Genomic DNA, 24,326 nt, shown 5'->3' with positions numbered 1-24,326 from the left:
TCTGTTCGCTTATCTTGAGGAGAAAATATTCTCATTATTGTCAGCCTACCCAGTATACGAACTCCTTATCTTTGATTCCCAGTTGGGTCACTAGTCTGTCTAATTCATCTTTGCTCGTTGCAGTTGAATAATTTTTGTAATATAATATATTCCTCCCTTTTTACAAATAATCTGGAGCTTTACAGGTAACGATCAGTACAAATAGTGAGGTCCATGTTATAATGGCAGTGTACGATTGACAATACTGTTGCTGTCCTTTTCTATCATACAACAAACAGATAGCGCTATCTCTCTCTAGCTTTGTAATGTTGTCAGTTTGCCAGAATATTTTCTTTTTCTTTTAACAGTGACTGTACAAAAGAAAAGAATTCATTATCAGTCGCCATTTTTTTCTTCATTCTATCGAAATACTTGAGTACACAAGTCATATAATTGATTTAAAATGTATTTTTGAAACAATTGAATTATTTTTTTAGACATTACCGTATGAGAAACACAAATTAAAATACAGTACCTGAAATGACATTTTGAAAGTTGATAACTAACCATCCTAGACTCTCCATCCATGCTTCAGTTAGCCTACACGTATAGGAATAGGAGTATAAAAAAGTATAAAAAATATTAAAAGGTTATTTCAGAATTAATCCATTGAAATTACTTATTTTTAAATAGGATTTCTATTTTGCTATTATTCTTAAAGGAAATTGGAATAGAATACCTACCGAATAAGAAATAACTCAATTTCTGTTGTTTTGAAATTCAGATTGTTGTATCACAGCTTTTTAAATTAGCCGCCATTTCAGGTTTGTATAAAAATAAAAATTTGATCTCAGTTATGAAAGCAAATTTTTGAATAAAATTATGAAAAAATATATTTTTTTGATTAATTTGACATTAAATTGATTATTTTATCAAGGAAATGATAATTATCATTAGATTAAATTTAATGGGATGAATTGAGTAATAGCTGTGTACAGTCAGTGGCAAAATGGAGAGACTTGGCAACTTTTTTCTCCTATCTTTATTCTCTGCTATTATAACGTGGACCTCACTATAGGTACTTGTACCATTTAAAACGCTACTATATATCATTGGTCAGAACCTACAGTGGAGCTGCGAAGGCAGTTTCAAACTTGAGAGTGTTGAAAATGATGCATGTATTTATACGGGTCAAAACATACCACTCCGCTATGCTCTTATGACCCACATTCAAATGCACGCATTATTTTTGACAATCTCAAGCTTGAAGCTACCTTCGTAGCTCCACAAAGTTTTAACCCCAACAGGCTTCAACAATCAAGACTTTGACGATTCATCTATATATATATTGTCACGTTATTTTTTATAGTTAAATAACGATTAGCCTCCTGCTTGGCATCAATCGGTAGAGCATGAAATATTTTAATAATTATATTAATCAGGTCGTGGTTTTTTTATAGGATACAGTCTCATAAAAATCTTGATGGGCCCGGATATGAGCTTTCACAATAGTTCTGATAATTCATTAAAAAATATATATATATATAATAATAATCCTATAGTATTGAGGAATAAAAATAAATCGTACACCATAAACAATTTGATACATATTATATTAACAAATATTTCAAAAAATAAATCAGAGCAAAAATATAGGCCTATAGAGCGACAAAAATATATAATATAAGATAAAACAATAATCGAAATCAATAAAATATCTCAGGCTAAATACTATTTTTTAAATTTTATAGCACGAAACGTTACCATGTGCTTCCATTTTTATGATCATATGCATTTATTTGCATGTAGCTGCGATATCAGCTTGCTAATACCTGTCGACTTGGACAATTCTATTAAAAATAGATTCTTAAAATCAGCATGACAAATTGACAAACTAGTAATCCAAATATATATATTAAATTCTATAGTATCTAATAGATTTCTTTGTAATAAATATATTTTTTATCTCAGGGTGCGAGATTCGGCACCTGAAGGAATAAATAGAGCAATTCATCTAGTGAATCAGAGCTACAATAAACTATCGCAAATTATATTGCAGAAATTAATGATCATATGAATATTGTATTAACAGCCTAGATTTTATACTTCTTTGATTGATAGATCTTCCGATATATGAATTGATTCGTTACTTTCTAATAAAATACCTTTTATACTACATTTACTTGCGCAAGTATTTTTACCAAATTCTTGATTTATAAGAAACCCTTTCGACGAGCTAGCTTTGATTCTTATGTAATTTCACTCACGTGCCGGAATTTTCTTATGAGCTGCTGATGTCGATCCAACTCCTGGTGGTCCTGGATTATTGTAGCCAGAGTCGTCTCTTCCAAGGGGTTACAAAAATTATTTAAAAATGACTTTTGCTTTATAAGAGCATCACAAAGTCTTATAAGAAATTTAGTAATTCAATTTAACTTTAAATTATTACAAGGTATTACGCTCTATAATTTTTGGTGACCTCTCATGGTGGTAGTTGGCAGGCGAGTGTGGTTCTTGTTTCTCAATTTTACAATTCTCATTTCCGATTTCTAAATTTGCATAAAATTTGAATATTCTATTCCTCCGCCATTCAAGGCTCAAATAGACCGTACTAAAATATTAAATTATTACTTATGTTATATATTTAATAATTTCTTTGCCTTCGGGCCATATCCAAAACATAGACTATACAACAATTTTTTATAAATTCTTATTATTTGTAGAAATATATACAAATATTTTTGAATCGGCTCACTATTGCCGCCTATCAATTGCCACTATTTGATTGGTGCATGCAAATTATTACAGTATTCATGCGCCCGGTAACCTCCTACTTCCTTAATACATTTAATTATTTTTGTTTGGTTTTTTAAGAATAGAATAGAATATTTTTATTTGTCCAAGAACAATTACACGATTGCATGAGACATTGTCAAGATAGTTATAATACATTACAATTACATCTTAATATATTTCTTGCCGTGCTACCAATTTTTCCTTAAACGGTTGGAATAGCATTTAACACCTATCAACCTAAGGATAGTTGTCGGCTCCAATAAAATAGATTCTTGACAAACTGTGAATGGATCTATTGCCTATGAATGAGAAATCTAGTTTTCAGAGCAAATTAACTTATAATCTTCAGATGAAAATACACAAATACACAAAGAAACATATATGTCTTAAGCCTAATTATTTCAGAGTTATTACGAACTAAAATACTTATCTAGTTTACAGTTGAAACACAGTGGCTATTGGCTTGACTACACTAATAGCTAATTATGAACAAAACAGAACGTAAAAATTTATATAAAACTCAATTTAAAACATTAATAAACGAAAATGATTTAGAGCAAAACTCCACGACAACACTTGTAGCCAGCCATTTTTCTAGAGAAGAAGGAACAGGAAAAGACATAAGTTGCAAGTCACGAAGCCAACGCCTCGTTCAGTATCGATTTTTACAGACACGTCACCAAAAAATTATAACTTATAAGTTTAGAATTCACATTCTACATCTGTTCTCAATAAAACTTTATTTTAAAAATGTTATTTTAAATTTTTATACATATTCTATTTAAATAAACCATTTATCCAGTAATTTGTTAACCCTGCCTCGGTGACACCATGGAACAATGCAACAAACATTCACGATAATAAATTCTCCGTCAAAAAATTTGTCCGTCTATTGATAACTCTGACATTTACTATAAAGTTCCATAGATCTCGAATTGAAGATTCGATTCCAATGTGAGAAGAAAAATGTAATATTACAAATACCCCCCTCTTGACATAAAAAAATTTTACTGTTTGAAAAATTTAAAGAAAAAAAATTTACATTGACCCTAATGAAAATTGTTGAAATTTAAATTTGAGAACAGTAACAATTTTTTCTAGAAAAACAATACATGTCACCCTATAATTGAAAATTATTATAAAAATTCATCAATAGCGTTTGTTATATGTTTCCAAACAATATTTCAAAATATAAAATATCAATATTACTTTTGATTTAGCTTTATAATTTAAAGGAAAATATCTCAACAGAAAGTTTAATATGTAAAGAATAGTTTTTTTGAAATTGCACATAAATTTAATAGATAGAAAAATTCAATTTTTATTGCATAAAAAAAATTTAGTATGTTGAATAAAAAAATTATTATTATTATTATTATTTTTTTTTTTAAATGAATTGATGAATTGTTACATTTAATTTTCACATAAAATTTCAATAAATCAAAAAATGTTCATTTCTTTCACTATTGACGCGGTTGATTTTATTGATGCACATTTTGGAAAACAGTCCGTTAAGGCACTCAGTATGATTTTCAGTTAAGTGTGACTCCAATGTGATGACGTTAGTGTTGGGCTGATCTGGATGCACGTAGTGTTGGGCTGATACTTGTAGTCGACTGCTGCATACCAAACTTGATACAGGTGACATCTCAGTTAGCATTGCTTCATGTTTGTAGTAGACGGCTGCATTCCAAATTCAATACAGAGTCACATAAATTTTGTATCATATTTGTAATTATACAATGTACATTTCAGGCTTGAAATGACAATGTAATTCGTTCTTTGGAAAAGAGATAGACGCTGCATACAGGATTAATTTAGGTGAGGATTAATTTAGGTAAGGTTTGGTTTTTTGATATTTTCAGCTTTCAAGGTTTAGAGTTCTGCATACAGGAATAATTTAGGAGAGGATTTTTTGAATCAATTCTTTCATGATACTGTGACTGTTCTTCTGAATTCAAAGTTGCGAATGTGAACATGGATGGCAATTACCTCCAGGTAATGCAGTAGTGTTGAAGTTTGAGATACAGAGTCAGCAATAAGCATTGGCATTGCTATTGGCGTATGCTTTGGTGTCTGCTTTGGCATCGGCGTTGATATTGGCATTGGCGCAGGCATTGGCATTGGCGCAGATTTTGGCATTGGCGTAGCTATTGGCATTGGCGTAGCTATTGACATCAGCACAGGCATCGGCGTTGATTTTGGTGTTGGCATCAGCATTGGCGCAGGCATTGGCGTAGCTATTGGCATTGATTTTTGTTGTTGGCATTGGCATTGGTGCAGATTTTGGCATTGGCGTAGCTATTGGCATTGGCGCAGGCATCGGCATTGATTTTTGTTGTTGGCATCAGCATTGGCGCAGATTTTGGCATCAGCATTGGCGCAGATATTGGCTTTGATTTTTGTTGTTGGCATCAGCATTGGCGCAGATTTTGGCATCAGCATTGGCGCAGATATTGGCTTTGGCGCAGGCATCGGCGTAGATATTGGCGTTGACATCAGCACAGGCATTGGTGTAGATTTTGGCGTAGTTATTGGTGTTGATATTGGTGTTGACATTGGCGTAGTTATTGGTGTAGGCTGCAGCGTAGATTTAGGCGTAGATATTGGCGTAGTTATGTCACACTAGTTTGAAAATCACCCAAATGTTCTTAACACTCTTCATGGCGTTCACTTGTTACTGATTTCGAGATTCACATGATAACTATTTCAATGTTAATGTCTGTGCTGTACCTGTTATCTTAAAATGCTTATAAACTAAAAAGAAAAACTTGATTAGGCTATCAATACAATCTAATACACATGAAAATTATTTTAAGTATCTATGAAATTGAAATTTGTTAACATCTTATTATACAGTCAGCAATACATAAATTGTGAAATATGGACATATCAATGATAAATTTAAAAAAAAATTCATTTTCATCTATTCACTGTTCAAATATCAAAATTTTAATCCATTCTTCAAAATAGAAATAGAATTTCATAACACCCTGTATCATTATCAAAATTGTAAAAAACATCAGATTATCACAACAAAAAATTTAATTTCAATACATATTTCAATAATTTCAGACAATTGGTCTTCTATTCACAATCATTTCATAATATATCTGCATTTCATTATCATTTAGTATAACATTTCATTTATAGCATTTATAGCAAGTTCATTTCACATTTATGATTTATCATTCAGGGTTTCAAAATTATTTAGTTTTAATTTTGTTCAAAAATTGTATAAAAAGCAAATTATTTAATATTGTTAATCATCGTTTGTTGGATACTATAGTTTATTTCGACTCTTCAATGTTCTAAACACAAACTACATTTCATGACAAAACTTTACTATCAATCATTAAACAAGAAACCATTCAAAACATCAATAATATTTTGCTTCAAAGGCAAACAATATTCATAATTAATCATCATTTTGCATCTATGGCAATCAACATAAGTAATCAACACAAAAAATATTATCTCATTACTGCCTCTCTAAGTCATAACCTCTGTTATTCCTTCTTTAGGCAATAATGGGTTTCCATCTCAAAAAACAATCACATACCAGCAAAATTCTAATCAACAAACCCCACTAAAAATTCTACATACACTCCAGCATCCATTTCAAACGATGATCAATCATATCAAAATTTATAGAACAAACAAATTTAAAAATTTTGAAAAAGATATCAATCACAAAAAACTTATTTCAATTTATAATATAACAAAACGTTTTAAATTGAACCATTTATTTTTTAAAATAATTTAAAATTTAAAGACTGTATAATAAGTATAAACATTTCAAGATTATAATATAAAGATGATCAAGATGAAAAATGGGTAAATAAGTTCCCTAAAAAATACAAACAAGAGAGAAAGAAAACTGGGTAAATAAATTCCCTAAAACAATACAAAGAAGAGAAAGATTAATTAGAGCCTATCCTACATGTCAGTACTGAACTTTCATGAGGAAGTATATTTAATAAAATATACTACTATGGAATTTTGTAAATTCCAAGTATGACTCTAATTGTTATAATTGTGAGCTATCACTCCCACAAAAACAACTGGTGAAGGAAAAAATGTGTTGACTATTGTGACTGGGTGGAAAGTTCCTAGATGTCTGTAAGGCAATGTGATAGCAGACTCTAGTATCGGACCACAAAACAAAAGTATGCAAAAGTTTTTTACAAACATTTGTTGTTGCAGTCATAAGGTTTTTATATCGCAAACAAGTAGGTCAGATAATCGAGTCCAGCCGTATGTGGTTCACGCCCACACCTCTAAAAGAATCACACCTACTTGTCTACCAAAAATCCAAAGTATTGGACAGCAAAGAAAAAAATAAAATGCAAAATGGGTTAAAAGCCCAGAAGAAAACTATAACCTAATTACATATGGCTTATGGCACGATATGCAATGAAAGATGAGAACATGGGACATAATTGCTCTGAAAAACCTAATTACCTAATATGATACCTAAAAAAAAATAGACATGATTAAAATATGTAATACATGATGAAAAAATATACCGCAAGCAAACAATTATTTACACTACAATGGATAGATTTTAGAAAAGTTAAGTTTTATCAACAATTCAAAGATTAGGAAAATAAGCTACTATTTCAACTTCTAATATTATTTCAGAAAAAATACAAATTTAAATGACTATGGACAAGATTGGGTCTTTCACTAAGATTTGCCTGGGGATGATAAACTGAAATGTAGTAATATTTTATACCTAATCTTTCCATAGATTCTTTCCACAATCTGCTTTGAAAACAAGTACCATTATCACTGATTATATATTCAAATTTACCAAATTCATTTACATATTTCTCAACAACTTTTACTAAATTATGGCGTTAGCCTTAACTATAGGATACAACTTTGTAAACTTAGTAAAGCCATCATGAAAATGCACATCCATTTGTACTTGCCACCTGGTAATTCTCCATAAACATCAATGAACACTTTGTGATGTTTTTTCTCAGAAATTATGGTATGCATTTCTAATAATTTCTTTTCATTTGATGTCTTTACAAGTTGACAATACTTACAGTATCTTATAGTTTTGGTAACAAGTCTGTAACAATCTTTGATGTAAAAAGTTTCTTCAATAAATTTGCATGTTTTTGATATACCTACATGACCTAATCTTTCATGAAATTCAACTATCAATTCTTCATACAGTGCTGAAGGCACACAAACTTTCCAAAAACTATTCTTTCCAGATTTTCTAGTGAACAAAAGATCATCATTTACCTTAAAAAATTTGTTGATATTCAATTACCTGTCTCCAACTTTTCTCTTACATTTTTTAACCAAACATCATCTTTTTGAATTTCTTTGATCTTCTTACTATCTCAATTAACTTGTTATCACTCTTAATGATATTCAATACCTTGAATTCATTTGAATTTCGATTTTCTAAATTACCTTCATAATCAGTTCTAGAAATGATATCTGGCACAATGTTATCCTTTCCTGCTACAAATTCCCATTCAATATTAAAATTCTGTAATGCAAGAATCCATCTTCCCAAACGACCATGTCCTATCTTACATTTTTTTAAAAAGGTCAAGGCTTTATGATCTGTACGGACAACTATTTTTTGATTACCAAAATAATTTTGAAGTTTCATCAAGCCAAATAATACAGCTAAACATTCTTTCTCACATATTGTGTAATTTATTCAGATTTCGTTAAGCTTCTGCTAGCATATGCAATGACACAGTGTTCCTTATCTTCACCTTCCTGAAATAACTCAGCTGCAATTCCTACATCACTGGCATCAGTGGCCAAAATGAAATTTTTGTTATAATCAGGATGTTTCAAGATCACACAGTCAATGAACCTATCTTTGATTTCTTGAAAGGTATCATTATCTTTTTCAGTCCAAATGAATTTATTTTTCTTGCATAGAAGATGCTTAAAACGATTTGTCAAGTATGAATAATTTTTCTGAAACTTTCTGTAAAAATTACAGAGACCTATGAATGACTGCAATTGTTTCAAATTTTGAGGAATGGGAAATTTCTGAATAGCATTTAGCTTAGAGTCATCTGCTTCAATACCATTTTTACTGATAATATAACCCAAATACTTTATCTTATCTGCAATAAATTTCGATTTATTCAGTTTCAACTTCAAATTACTTTCCCTCAACTTATTGAATAATAGTTCAATTCGACTGATATGTTGTTCAAGAGATATACTAGAAATGGCAAGATCATCAATATAAGCAATAGTAAACTCACAAACCTCTTCACCTAGCATTTTGTACAAGCACTTGATAAATTCAGAACCACTAATATTCAATCCAAATGGTAGATGTGTATATTGATAAGTCTGTCCAAAAACATTGAAAGCTACATACTTTTTACTATCTTCAGTTAATTTTACCTGATTGAAACCTTGAGTGAGATCAAAACTGCTAATGTAGTTGCACTTATTGAAACGAATGATCAAGTTATCTATTGGTTCAGTTTCTGTAAAATCCCTTATTATGTACTTATTTATTTCTCTTCCATCTAAACATAATCGAATTTCATTGTTTGGCTTTTTCACTACTACCATAGGGCTTGTATATTCAGAACTACCTGGTTCAATGATTTTTGATCTAACATTTTCTTCAATTCTTTCTTGACTTGATCTCTATACTGATATGGAATCGGATAACTCTTCTTATCTAATTTCACATCATTTTTCATTTTAAGTTGACATAAATAGTCTTTTGCAGATCCAGGACTATCAGAGAAAATATCTTTGTTATTTTCAAATACTTCAATTAATTTGTTTACCAATTCAGGAGATTCATCGCTTAGCTGTAATCTTAAATTATCAATCTGCTGCTTCCATAAAGTATCAAACGTTTCTTGGTCTCTTACCATGTTAACATGAAAAGTCTATTGTACTTCAAGGTATCCTTTTTTATAAATGGAAAACAACAATCTTTCAGTGATATCATATTTTGATTAAAATCAATAATTGCTCCAGCATCTTTTAAGAAATCACAACCCACCAAAATATCCACATTTAAATCTTGAACTATAAGAAAAACTATTGGCAATTCTAACTTACCAAAAAATACCTCTAACATAATCTGTTTATTTATCTTCTTATGTCTCATACCAGTAGCTACAACTATACTTACATTAGGAGCTGGTACCAAGTTCAACTTGAGATTGTTTTTCTTCATTTCATCAACAAGTTTCTCATTAATTACATTTACCTCAGAGCCGGTGTCAATAATCATTTGATATTTCTTATTGAAAATTTGTACTTCTATTTCTGCTAAGTCATATCCAGTGGGTGGAGTATTCTCTTGTTCCTCAATCCAATAGTTCATTAAAAATACAACCTATCATGTATGGTTCTTCTTGACAAACAATTTCAGATTTACTCATAGCTTCATCTACCTGAATTTCTGGAGTATGTACCATATTTACACTTGATGCTTTAATATGACTTTCTTGATAACTAGGCATTACTTCATTACTTAAATTCTCACAGCTATTTTCTTGCACATGAATTTGACTGATTAATTCTGGCTTTCTTACTTCAAATCTGTTTGAAGTTTCAGTTTCAAAATTTATTTTATTCATGTCTACAGTTATATCAAAATTTGACCTTTCCTTAACTGGGAGAGCAGGGCTGTCGTTTCGTCGTCCCATTATTAGTTTAAAGGAGCATTATGTCTTGGACGATTTGCATTTGTCTGATTTGAAGTTTGAGCAGGCATATAACCTGGCGGTGGGAGGCTGAAATCTAACTGGTAGTTGTTAGCTGGTCGATTTAGATTTGATTGATTTGAATTCACAAGTTGATGATTTCTATTATCTCTGAAATTATGCTGAAAATTTTGATCTCTATGACCATTATTGTTTGGTCCATTTTGGTACCGTCGATTTTGGAAATAATTCCTACCTCCTTGATACTGCTTATTATTATCATGAAACATCACACCATTTGAATTCTGAGACCTATTTCTATCATCCCTATGTTCACTCTGATGAAAACTTATTGTTTTATTTTGACTTCCAGCTTGAGCATTGTTATGATCACGGGGCATTTGTCTGTTTACTTTGTAAGTGTCAGTATTGTCAAACTCATTCAACAAACAAATAAACTCATCACTAGTCTTAATGTTACGAATAATAGCAGCTGTAGATATGGTTTCATCAAAATGACCTTTCAAAAACTTGAAAATAGTATCTTTATCTAAGGCTGGAATTAGATTCTTAGCAATGTTGAAACGAGAAATATAATACTCAGTAAGATTCTTAGATAAGTTTGGCTTATATTTTCCAAATCTCAAATCATCTCTAGCAGATGACTGAATGTTGTCTGACCACATTCTAGCAATGAATTTCTCTTTAAATTCTTCAAAGTTATTTATATCAAAACGGATGAAAATCCACCAATCACGATGAGCAAAATTTGAATTAAAATTGTTTTCCAAAATACCCTTAATTTTGATCCAGTTTGTGATTTCATTTCTCTCAAGATACTCGGTCAAGTTATTAAGAAATGCATTGGATTCTTTTTGTCAATTTGCATTTGGAATTCAAACTTATCGAAATTACTATTGTTACCAGTATGATTACACATCGGTTTTGTTGACATGTTAATTTTATTTATGTTTTTTCTAACCTCAGTTATAGCAGCTGTATTTTCTTGACAATCTATTTTCAAAGAGGATAATACCTTGATTTCCTTGTCTACTTTTTCGTTTAATTCTACAACCTCTTTTTTAACATGCTTAATACTTTCATTATTTTCTGCATTGATAGCATTTTGTGTCGTATTTTGTTGCTCAACTATGATCTTATTTTTATTTACTCTTTCATTAACCTCACTGACCCTATCAAAAACTTGAATGATTTTGTTTTGCATTGATGTTTCTACATCTAACATTGATGTTTCAAGATCATTAGTTTTCTGCTGTAGATGACCTATTTCTTTGTGATTTTTACTTAATGTATCATTTATCTCTTTTATTTCCCGCTTTGTACTAACCTGATCTAGGCTTATGCTAGCAAATTCTTGCTTCATATCATCAAACCTAGCATTAACTTAGCATTTTGCTCATCAAATCTAGCATTTTGTTCATCAAATCTAGCATTTTGCTCATCAAATCTAGCATTTTGCTCATCAAATCTAGCATTAACTTAGCATTTTGCTCATCAAATCTAGTCTTGTCTATCAAACTTTTGTGTTAAGAACTCTATAAGATTTATATCATTTTTAGCTCCTACCATACTTGTTTCATTTGATATTTCTACTACTTTCTCATGACTTGTTACATTTGAAATGTTTTCACTTACAGCTACACTATCGTTTGAGTCATTGTTAAGGTTAGGTCTAAATCTTGTGATTCTTCATCTAAGTTTTGAATGTTTTCACTGGATAAAACTTCATTATTTTTATTGCTCTCCATCTTGCTACTGCGTAAAAAATATTTACTCATTAGAACCTGAACTTTCTTGAACCGATTTCCCACTCAGCAGCATCCCCCATTCACAATTCATCAAGATATCTATCCTACCAATAATTTTTTTTTTATAACCAGGGATATATTTTGTAGTTTGAGTCCCACACCAGGGCGTACCATTTGCCGTGCTACCAATTTTTCCTTAAACGGTTGGAATAGCATTTAACACCTATCAACCTAAGGATAGTTGTCGGCTCCAATAAAATAGATTCTTGACAAACTGTGAATGGATCTATTGCCTATGAATGAGAAATCAGTTTTCAGAGCAAATTAACTTATAATCTTCAGATGAAAATACACAAATACACAAGAAACATATGTCTTAAGCCTAATTATTTCAGAGTTATTACGAACTAAAATACTTATCTAGTTACAGTTGGAAACACAGTGGCTATTGGCTTGACTACACTAATAGCTAATATGAACAAAACAGAACGTAAAAATTTATATAAAACTCATTTAAAACATTAATAAACGAAAATGATTTAGAGCAAAACTCCACGACAACACTTGTAGCAAGCCATTTTTCTAGAGAAGAAGGAACAGGAAAGACAAGTTGCAAGTCACGAAGCCAACGCCTCGTTCAGTATCGATTTTTACAGACACGTCACCAAAAAATTATAACTTATAAGTTTAGAATTCACATTCTACATCTGTTTCAATAAAACTTTATTTTAAAAATGTTATTTTAAATTTTTATACATATTCTATTTAAATAAACCATTTATCCAGTAATTTGTTAACCCTGCCTCGGTGACACCATGGAACAATGCAACAAACATTCACGATAATAAATTCTCCGTCAAAAAATTTGTCCGTCTATTGATAACTCTGACATTTACTATAAAGTTCCATAGATCTCGAATTGAAGATTCGATTCCAATGTGAGAAGAAAAATGTAATATTACATTCTGTACAATATAAGTCATAATAACATCAAAGTATACATTTTTTAAAAGTCATAATACATTCAAATATTCACTTCTCATAGTACTCTTTCAAGCTGTAAAAGGGATTTTGACTAGAAAATTGTAAAGTGCATCTTCAAACTTCAAAAACGGGAAATTTTTTATTCTTGAGGAAGGTGATTGAAGAGTCTCAAACTACATTTACATGGCTTCTTAAGGTCTTTGATAACCGTACTGTGGTATATGCAATTTGCATAGCTTCTTGTATGGTGTGTGTGGATGTTTTTGTTGCTGGTTAGATTTGTTCCTCAGATTTGACATGTAGTAGCAGGGTGTATATGTACAAACAAATAACTGTCATTACTCTACTTTTAATAAAAAGTGGCTTACAGTGGGCTCTTATCTTGAATTGGTTATAATTCTAATTGCTTTCTTTTGTAATAACAAAACTTCGGATACTCTTGCACAATTCCCCATAGAATAATATCATAATTCAATATAGAATGAAATAGAGCATAATAGATGCTTATAAAATAACTTTCAGGTACATGGTATTTCAAAGTCTTTAACAAATAAATAACCTTGAAAGCTTACTACATACTGAATCTATGTGGTCACTCCATGTCAAATGATTGTCAATCTGAACCCCCAGTAATTAATTTTTCTCACATTTTTCTGGGAACTTGGATCTGGTATTCAATGAATAAATGGCCTCTTGTGTTTTGACTCATTGATGACAAAACTATTAGCTGGAACCATATGACAGCTTGATTTAAGGTTTCATTGGCAATCCTGTTAAGAGTTTGTAAATCTCTGTCAACAGAAAGAAAAGTTGTATCATCTGCGAACATGATTGTTTTTGAAGACGTTATACTATTAGGAAGATCATTGACCATCACTAGAAACAATAGTGGCCCCAGTACTGAACCCTGAGGCACACCAAACTTGACATAGGAAGCAGATGATTTGTTTCCATTCACAGTATCTAAGTGTGGTTTTGTGTAAGGGTGGTTTTAAGGGTTTAAAGTTCGTCTTTTAGCATGTATTTTCTTCTTATTTCAATATCTTGAAATTATAATTGAAATGTTCATACCATAATTATGTTAATATAGAACTATAATCTAGAGAGAGTACTTCTTCGAAACAGTTGTCCTGGTAACTAAATTAAAAATTTTGTCAGGTTGGCATTAAGTTGAGTTGAGTCGATATAGTAACAGGTGTTTTTTCGAGATCAAATTGACATAAACGTTCAAATTCGGTACAGAGGTTCCGCTGAGGTCTACACGCAGGCGAGCGAAGCGAGCCCGCCGATCTCATTTTTGGACAATCCAGTCGGGGGTCCAGAATTTGGTACAGAGGTTCCGCTGAGGTCTACATGCAGGCGAGCGAAGCGTGCCCGCTGATCTCATTTTTGGACAATCCAGTCGGGGGTCCAGGGGGCGGAGCCCCCTGGCTAGACGGATATGGCGAGCGAAGCGAGCCTGCCGGCTAGTTCTTAATAAAAGTAAAAAAAATTACTAGGGTACAGTGATAGGAAGCCATATATATCTCTGTTTTATAGACCACATCTATACAACACACTAATGATCTATTGTACTAATAGTATAATAGGTATGGTAGTCCTTGGTACCCTAGCAGAAGGAACTTGATTGAATTCTGTAGTACAGTTAGTACTTAGAGTGTTATGGTTGGTACATGGAGACATACCTAGGTACCTCTTATAGGAGACATATACCTGTGTATTACCTTCAGTAGAAACAGATTCGAGTGCAGTAGCGTTATATGTTATTCCCACATATCATATCAGTGGACGTATCCGGTACAGTGAAAATATAATTCCCATGAGTTCTAATGTGAGTATTCATACTCACTCGACCGGGATGAGTGGGAATTCTCTCATTAGAACTCATGTGAATTATATTTTTATTATATCGGTGACGTTCACTGTAACTGATATGTGGGTACTCAGCTTTATATTCTCCACATTACGATGATTGGAAACGTAACCGTAGCTACATCGACGTCATCTATCAAAATTATGCTCTTCCCTTAATTGAATTGTTGAATTTATCGAGTACCCTATGTTATGCTCCATTCAATGGACATCATCTAATGAGACGACTGTTGTCCGGCAAATCATTGTTGTCTGCAAACAGTGATTGTTTTCCTGGTACGGGAAACTCGATTGTATTCTCGTTGTGTTATACAACTCCCTTTGTAAATGAGGGGGATAATATTGTTGATGTTGCTTTTCATGAGTACACGGAAAACACTATAAGTGTTTTTCAAATATTTACAAAGATACACAGTGTCAGAACTACAACAAAGATACTATTTTATTCATTAGACATGAAATTTATGTAAATAGGCTATAAATCTGAGTACCCTTATGTCGTGACGAAATAATTTAACTTTGTTGTAGTTCAGACACTGTGTTACTTGTAAATATTCGAAAAAACACTTGGGCTACTTTTGTTGGAGTATTGAGGAATGCATTTCAATACTGAATGAGTGGGGAATGCATTCCTCAATACTCCAACAAAAGTTAGTGTTCTTTTCAAATATTTACAAGTAACACAGTGTCTGAACTACAACAAAGTTACTATAAAATATAGTGTTTTGTCATGGAAAGCAACTTCAATTCGAAATAATTTAAAAAGGGTACTCAGATTTATATTTTTATTTATATTCAAAAGTAGCCTGAAGAAAAAACACAATTACATTCATGTTATAGGCTACTTGAAGATCAATAAAATGTTGACAGAAATGAATTTTTTTCCGCTGGAGTCCAAATGAAAAAAATACTGAGAGTGTTGAAAATGGATTCAAAAATCAAAAAGTGTTCCACACGTGAGGATTAGTTTTAATAATTTTCATCCAAAAAAATTGACTGTAGTGTCGTGAAAAATAGTTCAAAAACGAATTAAAAAATACTCTTTGAAGTTATACTTGGACCTACAAATGATGTATAAAACACGTTTTGCAATGATACCTACCACATTAATGATTCACTTTGAAGCTATCATATAGGCTACATTATAATTTGAATCAGTAGATAAGAGATCCTTAAAAATCTTATCAAAATATTCCATAATCAGATTCAGTAATGTAGTTATACTCTTATATTATTCAGTTATAATTCAGAATAATATTATCTCCAGGAATTATTGAACAAATATTGGAAATTATTAATTATTGAAAAAAATCGTTCCTCATTTATCTTATGAAATAATTTAGAAAAAGGTTCCACTTTCCGATTCTTCTTGGAAATAAATATTTAAATCAATAAAACAAATTCAATGTATCTTCGAAAATAATGTGCTTCACATTGCTAATTTATTGCTTTAAATGAAATAATTTGGAAAAAGGTTCCATGCACTTCCGATTCTTCTTGAAGGAGATGAAAATTAAAATCAATAAAACAAATTTAATGAATCTTCGAAAATAATGTGCTTCAAATTGCTGATGAATTTGTTTAATCACACATTAATCAATCGATAATTCATTTAGAATAGCACTATTCACAAGACATTCATTGATACTTTCTTGAATTGACAATAAATCATCAAACATGAAACATTGAAATGATCCCGTTAGGAATATCTTTCAGCAAAGATAGAATATTACCATAAAATTCTACCACCTTATGAATCTTATAACATTTCCATCATAGTTGTTCTTGTAATTCTGTCGAAGATTCTCTGAATTCTTCTGTCGAGACTTAAATATGTCATTCAAAATGCAATGATAAACTTGAGAAATGTTAAAGCAGAAATAAAATGGATGACAGATATCAGAATGAATGAGATCTGAGAGGTACAGTATCTCACGCCTTTCTTCTAATAAATCAATAACTGTCTACTGTCAATATTTATTACTTTTCAAATATTTGAAGTTTAAAATCTTTGGACATTTCCCATCACCTCACAATAGTTCTTTTACTTTTTGAAGACGACTGAATTCCGGCTTCAAATCAGAGCAGAAATTCTTCTTTATCATCAAAGGAAAAATCTCCTTTGTGCCATGCCAGAAGCCAGAGGGGTTTTCTTTTTGTTCACTTTGAGAGATCATGACTGTTGGTGCACCAGACATTACAAAGTAATTGCTATGTCAACAATTCAATTACTGAAAAAGAATTCGATTCTTAATATTGTGATGTTAACATTGGTACTCGCAAGTCACAACGAGATGCCATGGCCGTCTTGAAGTTTTTTTTTTTTTTTGATAAAAATGTATTATCACATATTCATAATTTAACTCATTACATATTACAGTGTGTACAAAAAAAGAATGACCCTATTTTAAATAGCTATATTTATTAGGAAGAAGGGCTAACACTAGCATACTTAAATAATCACAAAATATTGGAGTTTACGAAAATGCATGATAAATGTTCAATATAAATATATTTCCTGCACTGGCACAACAATGTTCACAGTTTCCTCAATGAGAACTTGCCTCAACGTTGGATAGCGCGTACAGGACCACGAGACCAAGCTTTACACTCTTGGCCTCCTAGGGCCCCTGACATAACACCATGCAATTTTTTCCTGTGGGGATGTTAAACAACATGTTTACGTTCCTCCCTTACCACGTGACATTGATGAACTGAAACCCCAAATATCAGCGGCTGTAGCTTCAGTGACAGATGACACCTTAAGGTGCGTACAGATTTACGCGCCGCGAACATGAGCAATTCACTTTTAATCAGCTGATGTCAAGCTTTTTTTATCTGAATCTCACCGTTTCTGTAGAAATACAGATATAATCAGTTGATTAAAAGTGAATTACTCATGTTTGCGGCGCGTAAGTCTGTACGCACCTCTACGCTCAGTTTGGCATGAATTAAGCTACAGACTAGATGTCGTCCGTGCAGCCAATGGAGGACACATTGACCATTTATGATGAATTTTCGTAAACTCCAATATTTTGTGAGTATATTTCATAACATATTTGGATAGATTCAAATATTATTAAATCTCTGGCGCACTTAGCAAATTTTTGTTCATAGATGAGGATGGGCCTACTTTCACATTTCATCAGTGTTCCTGGTTGACGATTGTATGTCATAGGAGTATCAGTAAGACGTTATCTTGTATGTTCACGTATAATTTGAAAGTGAAAGATGGAATAAATTCATATAGAATCATTTCAAATCAAATTTGACCAATAATAAATTAAACTTTTCAATGGAAAATAGTGACTAGGTACCGATATAGAATGCATTTGAATCATCAATAAGAACAATATAAAAATCTTGTAGTAAGACCTAAGCTACGTCTTGAAAATGACTTGAGTTAGGGTCGAAACTAGTTGTTGAACTATTTTAAAGTTTTTAAAATATAAAGGTTACTACAAGATTTTGATTTTTTTCCTTATTAATTTGTTGAAAAGTAGCCCATGTGAGTGAAGTGTTTTATTTGAATTATTTAACCTCAGTTTGAGATTTGAGAACGAGTGAGTTTCAAGAGTTGGGGATAATATTTCTTATTTATAATTGGAATTGAGAATAATATTATAATTATTTTGATCAAAGTGTATGTTAATCTTCGTTTACCAATAAGTTCCCAACACGTAAACGAACAATCAATTCTATTTTTCATGAATGTTAATCTTATTCAAACTCAAAATCACTATATAGCTAACAATGAAGCAATTCTGAAAAACTTGAACTTTCTAAATAAAAAAGTAGGAAATAAGATGAGCGATGATTTGATTGGAAAATAATTGAATAGAGATAATCTTAAACATTTATTAAACTTTTATAAATTATAAACAGCTATACTCTCATTTTTTATAATTTTTATTCAAGATTCTCACTATTAAACAATAATCTTTGCAGTCTAATTATAGAACTACATAATAATATGATGGTAGACTAGTACAATGATAACAGCATATTAAGGAATAATTTATTATGATATGCTTGTTTTAAATATGTACACAGCTTAATTGTACATAGATATGATGTGAGCGAAAACAATGAAAAATATTGATAGTACAACAAAAATTATATATTGTAAGTTGTTATATGGTAGATGTATGGTTGAAAGAGAAGTATTTATATTTTCAAGAGTATGATAAGCTAAGATCTTATAACTTCTGCAACCATTAAGGAGGATTTCAAATGCAGGCCTAATTGATTCTGGAAGGAGTCTTCAGAGTTGAAAAATAAAACAGGAACATTAGAAAATTGTCTACTTCAGTCCTGAGCCAAGTTGCCGATTCCGATATGAGAGCAGCTGAAACAGAATTTATTAAATTTATTCACGGAATTTACAGAAGTTTTTCAATTTATTTACGGAATTCACAGAGGTTTTTGCGAAAATTGATAAATTAACTATGTTGACTCATTAGAGCATTAAAGCCTACACAAAAAATATACCTATATGATTATGAAATTTTCAAACACTCAAAAATAATGCAACATCTTCTCATTCATATTGGTAATTCGTCGTCAATGTAATTTTCCACTGTTTTATTTCAAGAGTATAATACGGAAATATAATTTTTTAGTTGAAGTTGGCGTTAAAGTTGAGTAATCCGATAGTTTAAAATAATAATAACAAAAACTATCCATATTAATTCACTTTTTATTAATCGCTTCCAAGGCTATAGAATGAGGAAGAAATATTTTTCAGTTGAAGCTAACATTAAAGTTGAGTAATAAATAATAAGAGTAGCCTAATTTCAAATCATAAAAACATAAATTATTTTACTTATCCACATAGTATTAATTTACATACATTATTATTAATTTCTTCCATTACTCTATTCAAAATTGATTTTACTATAATATTAGCCTAAACTTACTCGTATTAAATAAGATTATTGGAATAGAATGTACGTATTGCTCGATGGATCTGATGGATTTATGAGTAGAATTTATGATAACCATTAGATAATTATGATAGATAATTTTATGATTACATGGATAAACAATCAATTGAGAACAGAATATTTGAGTGAAAATTGAAAATATCAAATTTATGATAGGAATTGATATTGAAATGAAATGATAAAAAAATCTTTATTTGGCAGAGTTAGGACTTTTAAATCTTTTCTACCACTCAACATCGATATGGAATCAAGTCTATTGTGGCATTTCTTAAACGAAACTGCAGTCATGTGTACAAATCTAATAAATGCAGATGTGACAAAAATAAAACTATATTTTTTAAATCTATGAAATTCGTCTATAACATTTTTTAAAAATAACTCATGATTAGTATAGATACCAACCCATTGCCTGAGAATAGGCACTATGTCAGGTTCGATTTCATTATTAGCAAGCCTCTGTTCATCCATGGCGTTGTCCGAAGAAGGCATAGGCATGTCATAGTCCCTTGGAGGAAGAATTTCTTCTACAGCTCTTTTTCCGTGACCGCCAAAACATGAGTGGCCAAAAGATGCACATCCCTCTGGAAATAACAGATAAATTGTTAGGCTATTTTGTGTGAATATGATTCGCTTTTATGAATACATTATAATCAAAATAGGCAATTCTATTGGGAACAATCAGGCTTTTTCCTTTCCAAATGAAAAGAGAATCATCTACAGATTAATAATTCGGAAAACCAGTCATCATCATCATCATCATCATCATCATCATCATCATCATCATCATAATCGTTATCATTATCAATTCTTGTCGTTTGTACAAGTCATTAAATTTTAGAGTTACCGGTACATTAATTTTATTCATTCAATTTATGAATTTATTTTACATTTACATTAAGATTTAGTTCTAATTTTGTAATCACGGATCATTACTGGTATTGATAAATTTATTGCAACATAATCATAATATACATGAAGCGGGAAAATACTGAGTTGATAACATTCGGGAAAATGTAGGATTTTGAGGCCTACAAAATGAATTATTCATAGATATAGTTCATTTTCAAGACTCTGAGACATATCAATAACTGGAGCTGCTTTGTTAAAGGAAGATTATTTCAAGTAAAATTTACAAAAATAAGCGACCATTAAAATTGTATAAGAAGAGAATAGAAAATGACGAATCTCTAACTTTTTCTGTTCCAAAATTGACAAAAAAGCTATTGATTGCGATATAACTGAAGATACTGTTAATGTACGAACATGCTTTAAATGCAATCATCATTACCAAAATATAGTAAAATCAACACTATATAAATATTGTTATAATTTATAAAATTGTTAGAACCGTTGCAAGACTGTGAAAGATTTTCAGAGAAAATGGTTGAAGAAGATATTTCCATTCACACGTTTATGTACATTAGTTACAAACATAAATATCAATTCATCACCAGAAATCCCAATTCATTATGAGTAAATCTCATTCATAGAGAACCTAAAATCCTTTTCATTACTTGCAGAAACTTTTAGTAGAACAAACAGGAAAATGGATAAAAGAAAACTACTCTCAAATAATTCTATACAAGCCTGTTGAATTAGTATCTATTCAAATTGAAATTGTGTGCATTTTTTAAGACTCAAAGGATCCAACTAAACAATGCAAGTAGGATTAAATAGTGCAATCCTTTGTTGAAGTGTGAGGATATAGATCTAACCCGAACACTATTATTTCTACAGGGCTGATCTTTTGTGGGTCCAATGTATTTGCGTGGAAATATACATAACTCGGCTCTCAACAAAAGGCTCATACTCAGTAGCACGTGTCTCGCTCTTCTCATGTATCTATCTCCCTTTGATGTGTCTTGCCTCTGCCTCATAAATTATTATGACCGCTGTGCTTATTCGCTTCTACAAAAATACTGAAAGAATCTCGCTTTGTGTGAAAAGTTTTTTCCTCTGGCTTGCCACACACTTTCATATCATTTCCCCTTTTCCACCCACTCTTACTCGATGTCTCACTCCCTCTCTCTCACACACTCTCACCCTCTCTCACACTCTCTCTCACCCTCTCGCTCTCGCTCTCAATCTCTCTCTGCTGTCCAACACCACTCCTCTTTTTTCGCCAAAAGTGTCAGAGCCACAAAGAATGATTTAGGCTACATGTAAAATTTCAGTTCCAGCTAGAGAAGTGTGTTACAAAAATGAATTTACTCTGATAAACAGAGTAATTTTTTAATTTGGCCATGAGACTTCAACTGATATTTCACAAAAATCTACTAGAGGTAAGCAGAGTATAATTTGCAAAGCTGAAACCCTGTTGCACAAAAGCCAGTTAAATTTTAACCGTGATTAATTTTACGAGACCTAATTGGAGAAGGTCTTTTTGATACGGCTTCTTTGATTGGTTCTCGTGGAATTAATCACGGTTAAAATTCAACCGGCTTTTGTGCAACCGGCTCTGACTGTTGAAAAATTGTGAAACAGATCAACCCCCGCAAATTCTTGGGAATTTCCCTACTTGAATCTACATAACATTTCGAAAACCACTATACAGAGATTGATCAAGACATTCTAAACTGAGATTAGTAGCCGTTTCTCTGTTCCAACCAATCCAAGATGAGTAGATCACCTACAACTGAGAGAACATTACTTTTCAGAGGGAATTTCCCAAATAAAAAACCCTAGAGAGTTCAAATTCAAACAATTAATACGGTTGCGTAGTCGTGTCCCTGTTTCACAGATCAGTTTTAACCAAGAGAAAATTATTTTCTTGGGGGCATTTTCCCAAATCCGAAATCCTAGAGTGTGCAAATCCAAACAAAATAATATACTAACGAGTAGTCTACTGATAAACCCACACTGTTCCTTCATCCCACACATATTGTGCATCTTTTGCGATAGCATGAGGCTGATGAGAATTAATATATTTGTTGTCTGGTGGTTTTCATTAGTGAGAGGATACTACCAGCTTGAATTATAGCTCATATTTGCTTTATACAAGCAATTCAATTGAGTTTGAATGTGGGAGTAACTCAAAACATCAGATTTGCAAGTTTCAAAAAGTGATCTTTTCATGTTCTGAGTATTGAGTTTCATCTTTAAAACGGTTTCGTCTTCTATTTTATTGAAGTCAAATCACTTTGTATAGCTATTTTGTTTAATGTTCAGATTCTTGACAGTTATTTTCTCTACACTCCATTAGGGTTGGTTACACAATATTCATAGTCATGCTGAATATAACTGTTGGAACAATACATAAGTTTTGTTCTAAATTAGTTCGAGATGTAAAATTATTATAATTTGTAAAGTTGTAGTCATCAGTGTTGTCAAAATTCAATTTCAAGCAAATACTCGTTACTCGTTACGTTTCTATTTAATTCATCCATCTATCTGGTACCTATCTGATTCAATCTCATCAAACTATATCTATGTTGTTTCATTTAAGTGCTTTCATGGCGTATTCATTTATTTGTGGACAGCCACACACTTCCAATAATATGATAATATTGAGTAAGCATGATAGCCTTGCCTGGTATTGTAGTTTTCGTTTCAAAAAATATGTCATAGGGTCGACAATTTCGATAGTTCAAATATGTTGAGAGTTTCAGTGTAAGTTTCAGTTGAGTTAGACGAATTCAGTTTCTAGAGTTGTTTCATTTTTTTTAATATTGAGGATGTTAGTGTGTTTGATTTTAATCAAGTTTTTAAGTTGTCACAAGCGTAAGTGTTCAATTTTTCACGAATTTTATTCAGCAAAATATTATACATTTTTGGAGATTCATTGTTATTGTTTGAATGAGCAATTGAATAAAGTATTCGGGACTATTCTTAAATAGAGCTGTGAATCAGATGTTAAAAATTGAAAAAAAAATTTCGCTACAATGTCGGTGATCAGAAAGTTTGTATCGACTGTAGTATATCGACTTACTTCGTGGTCGAAGAATACGTTTCGGACTTCCCTGAGCTCCATAGATCCTCATAAGTTCCTGGCGCACATCTTCCAGTCCTCCTGAGGACCGAAATCATGCCAATCAGAATCTTGTTTTCGGATTCATGTAGAAAATTTTATATTGTTGAGAATTAGAATCCTCCAATCAAAAAAATCACATGCAAAACATCACTCTTTTACTATCACTTCATTATGTTGCAATCGAGACAGTAGTCTATTCCCCAAAAACCGAATTTCAATATTGACATTTCTAGTTCTGATAATCTGTGTAGATTTATGATATTATAGTCTAGTCTCAGAGTTCACAAATTAGCATCAGTTTTTGGTCGTATTTTATATTTTACATGTAATCCCTTCGACT

At 31.4% G+C, this 24,326-nt stretch overlaps 1 protein-coding gene across 1 annotated transcript in view; it reads right to left on the bottom strand.

Moving 5' to 3' along the window:
• Positions 1-18,914: 18,914 nt before the first annotated feature.
• Positions 18,915-24,326, bottom strand: part of LOC111044814 — a 38,018-nt gene continuing 32,606 nt past the window's right edge. The window contains exons 2-4 of the mRNA XM_022330040.2: positions 23,945-24,025; positions 20,419-20,597; positions 18,915-19,418 (exon numbers count right to left, since the gene is read on the bottom strand). Coding sequence (XP_022185732.1) covers positions 19,374-19,418; positions 20,419-20,597; positions 23,945-24,025 — 305 coding nt within the window. The 3' untranslated portion in view covers positions 18,915-19,373. The remainder of the gene's footprint in view (positions 19,419-20,418; positions 20,598-23,944; positions 24,026-24,326) is intronic.

Source organism: Nilaparvata lugens, chromosome 8 (assembly GCF_014356525.2).
Source record: "Nilaparvata lugens isolate BPH chromosome 8, ASM1435652v1, whole genome shotgun sequence".
Classification (NCBI taxonomy): domain Eukaryota; kingdom Metazoa; phylum Arthropoda; class Insecta; order Hemiptera; family Delphacidae; genus Nilaparvata; species Nilaparvata lugens.
The sequence above is the reverse complement of the archived record's forward strand: the minus strand, read 5'-3'. Positions and strand labels throughout refer to the sequence as shown.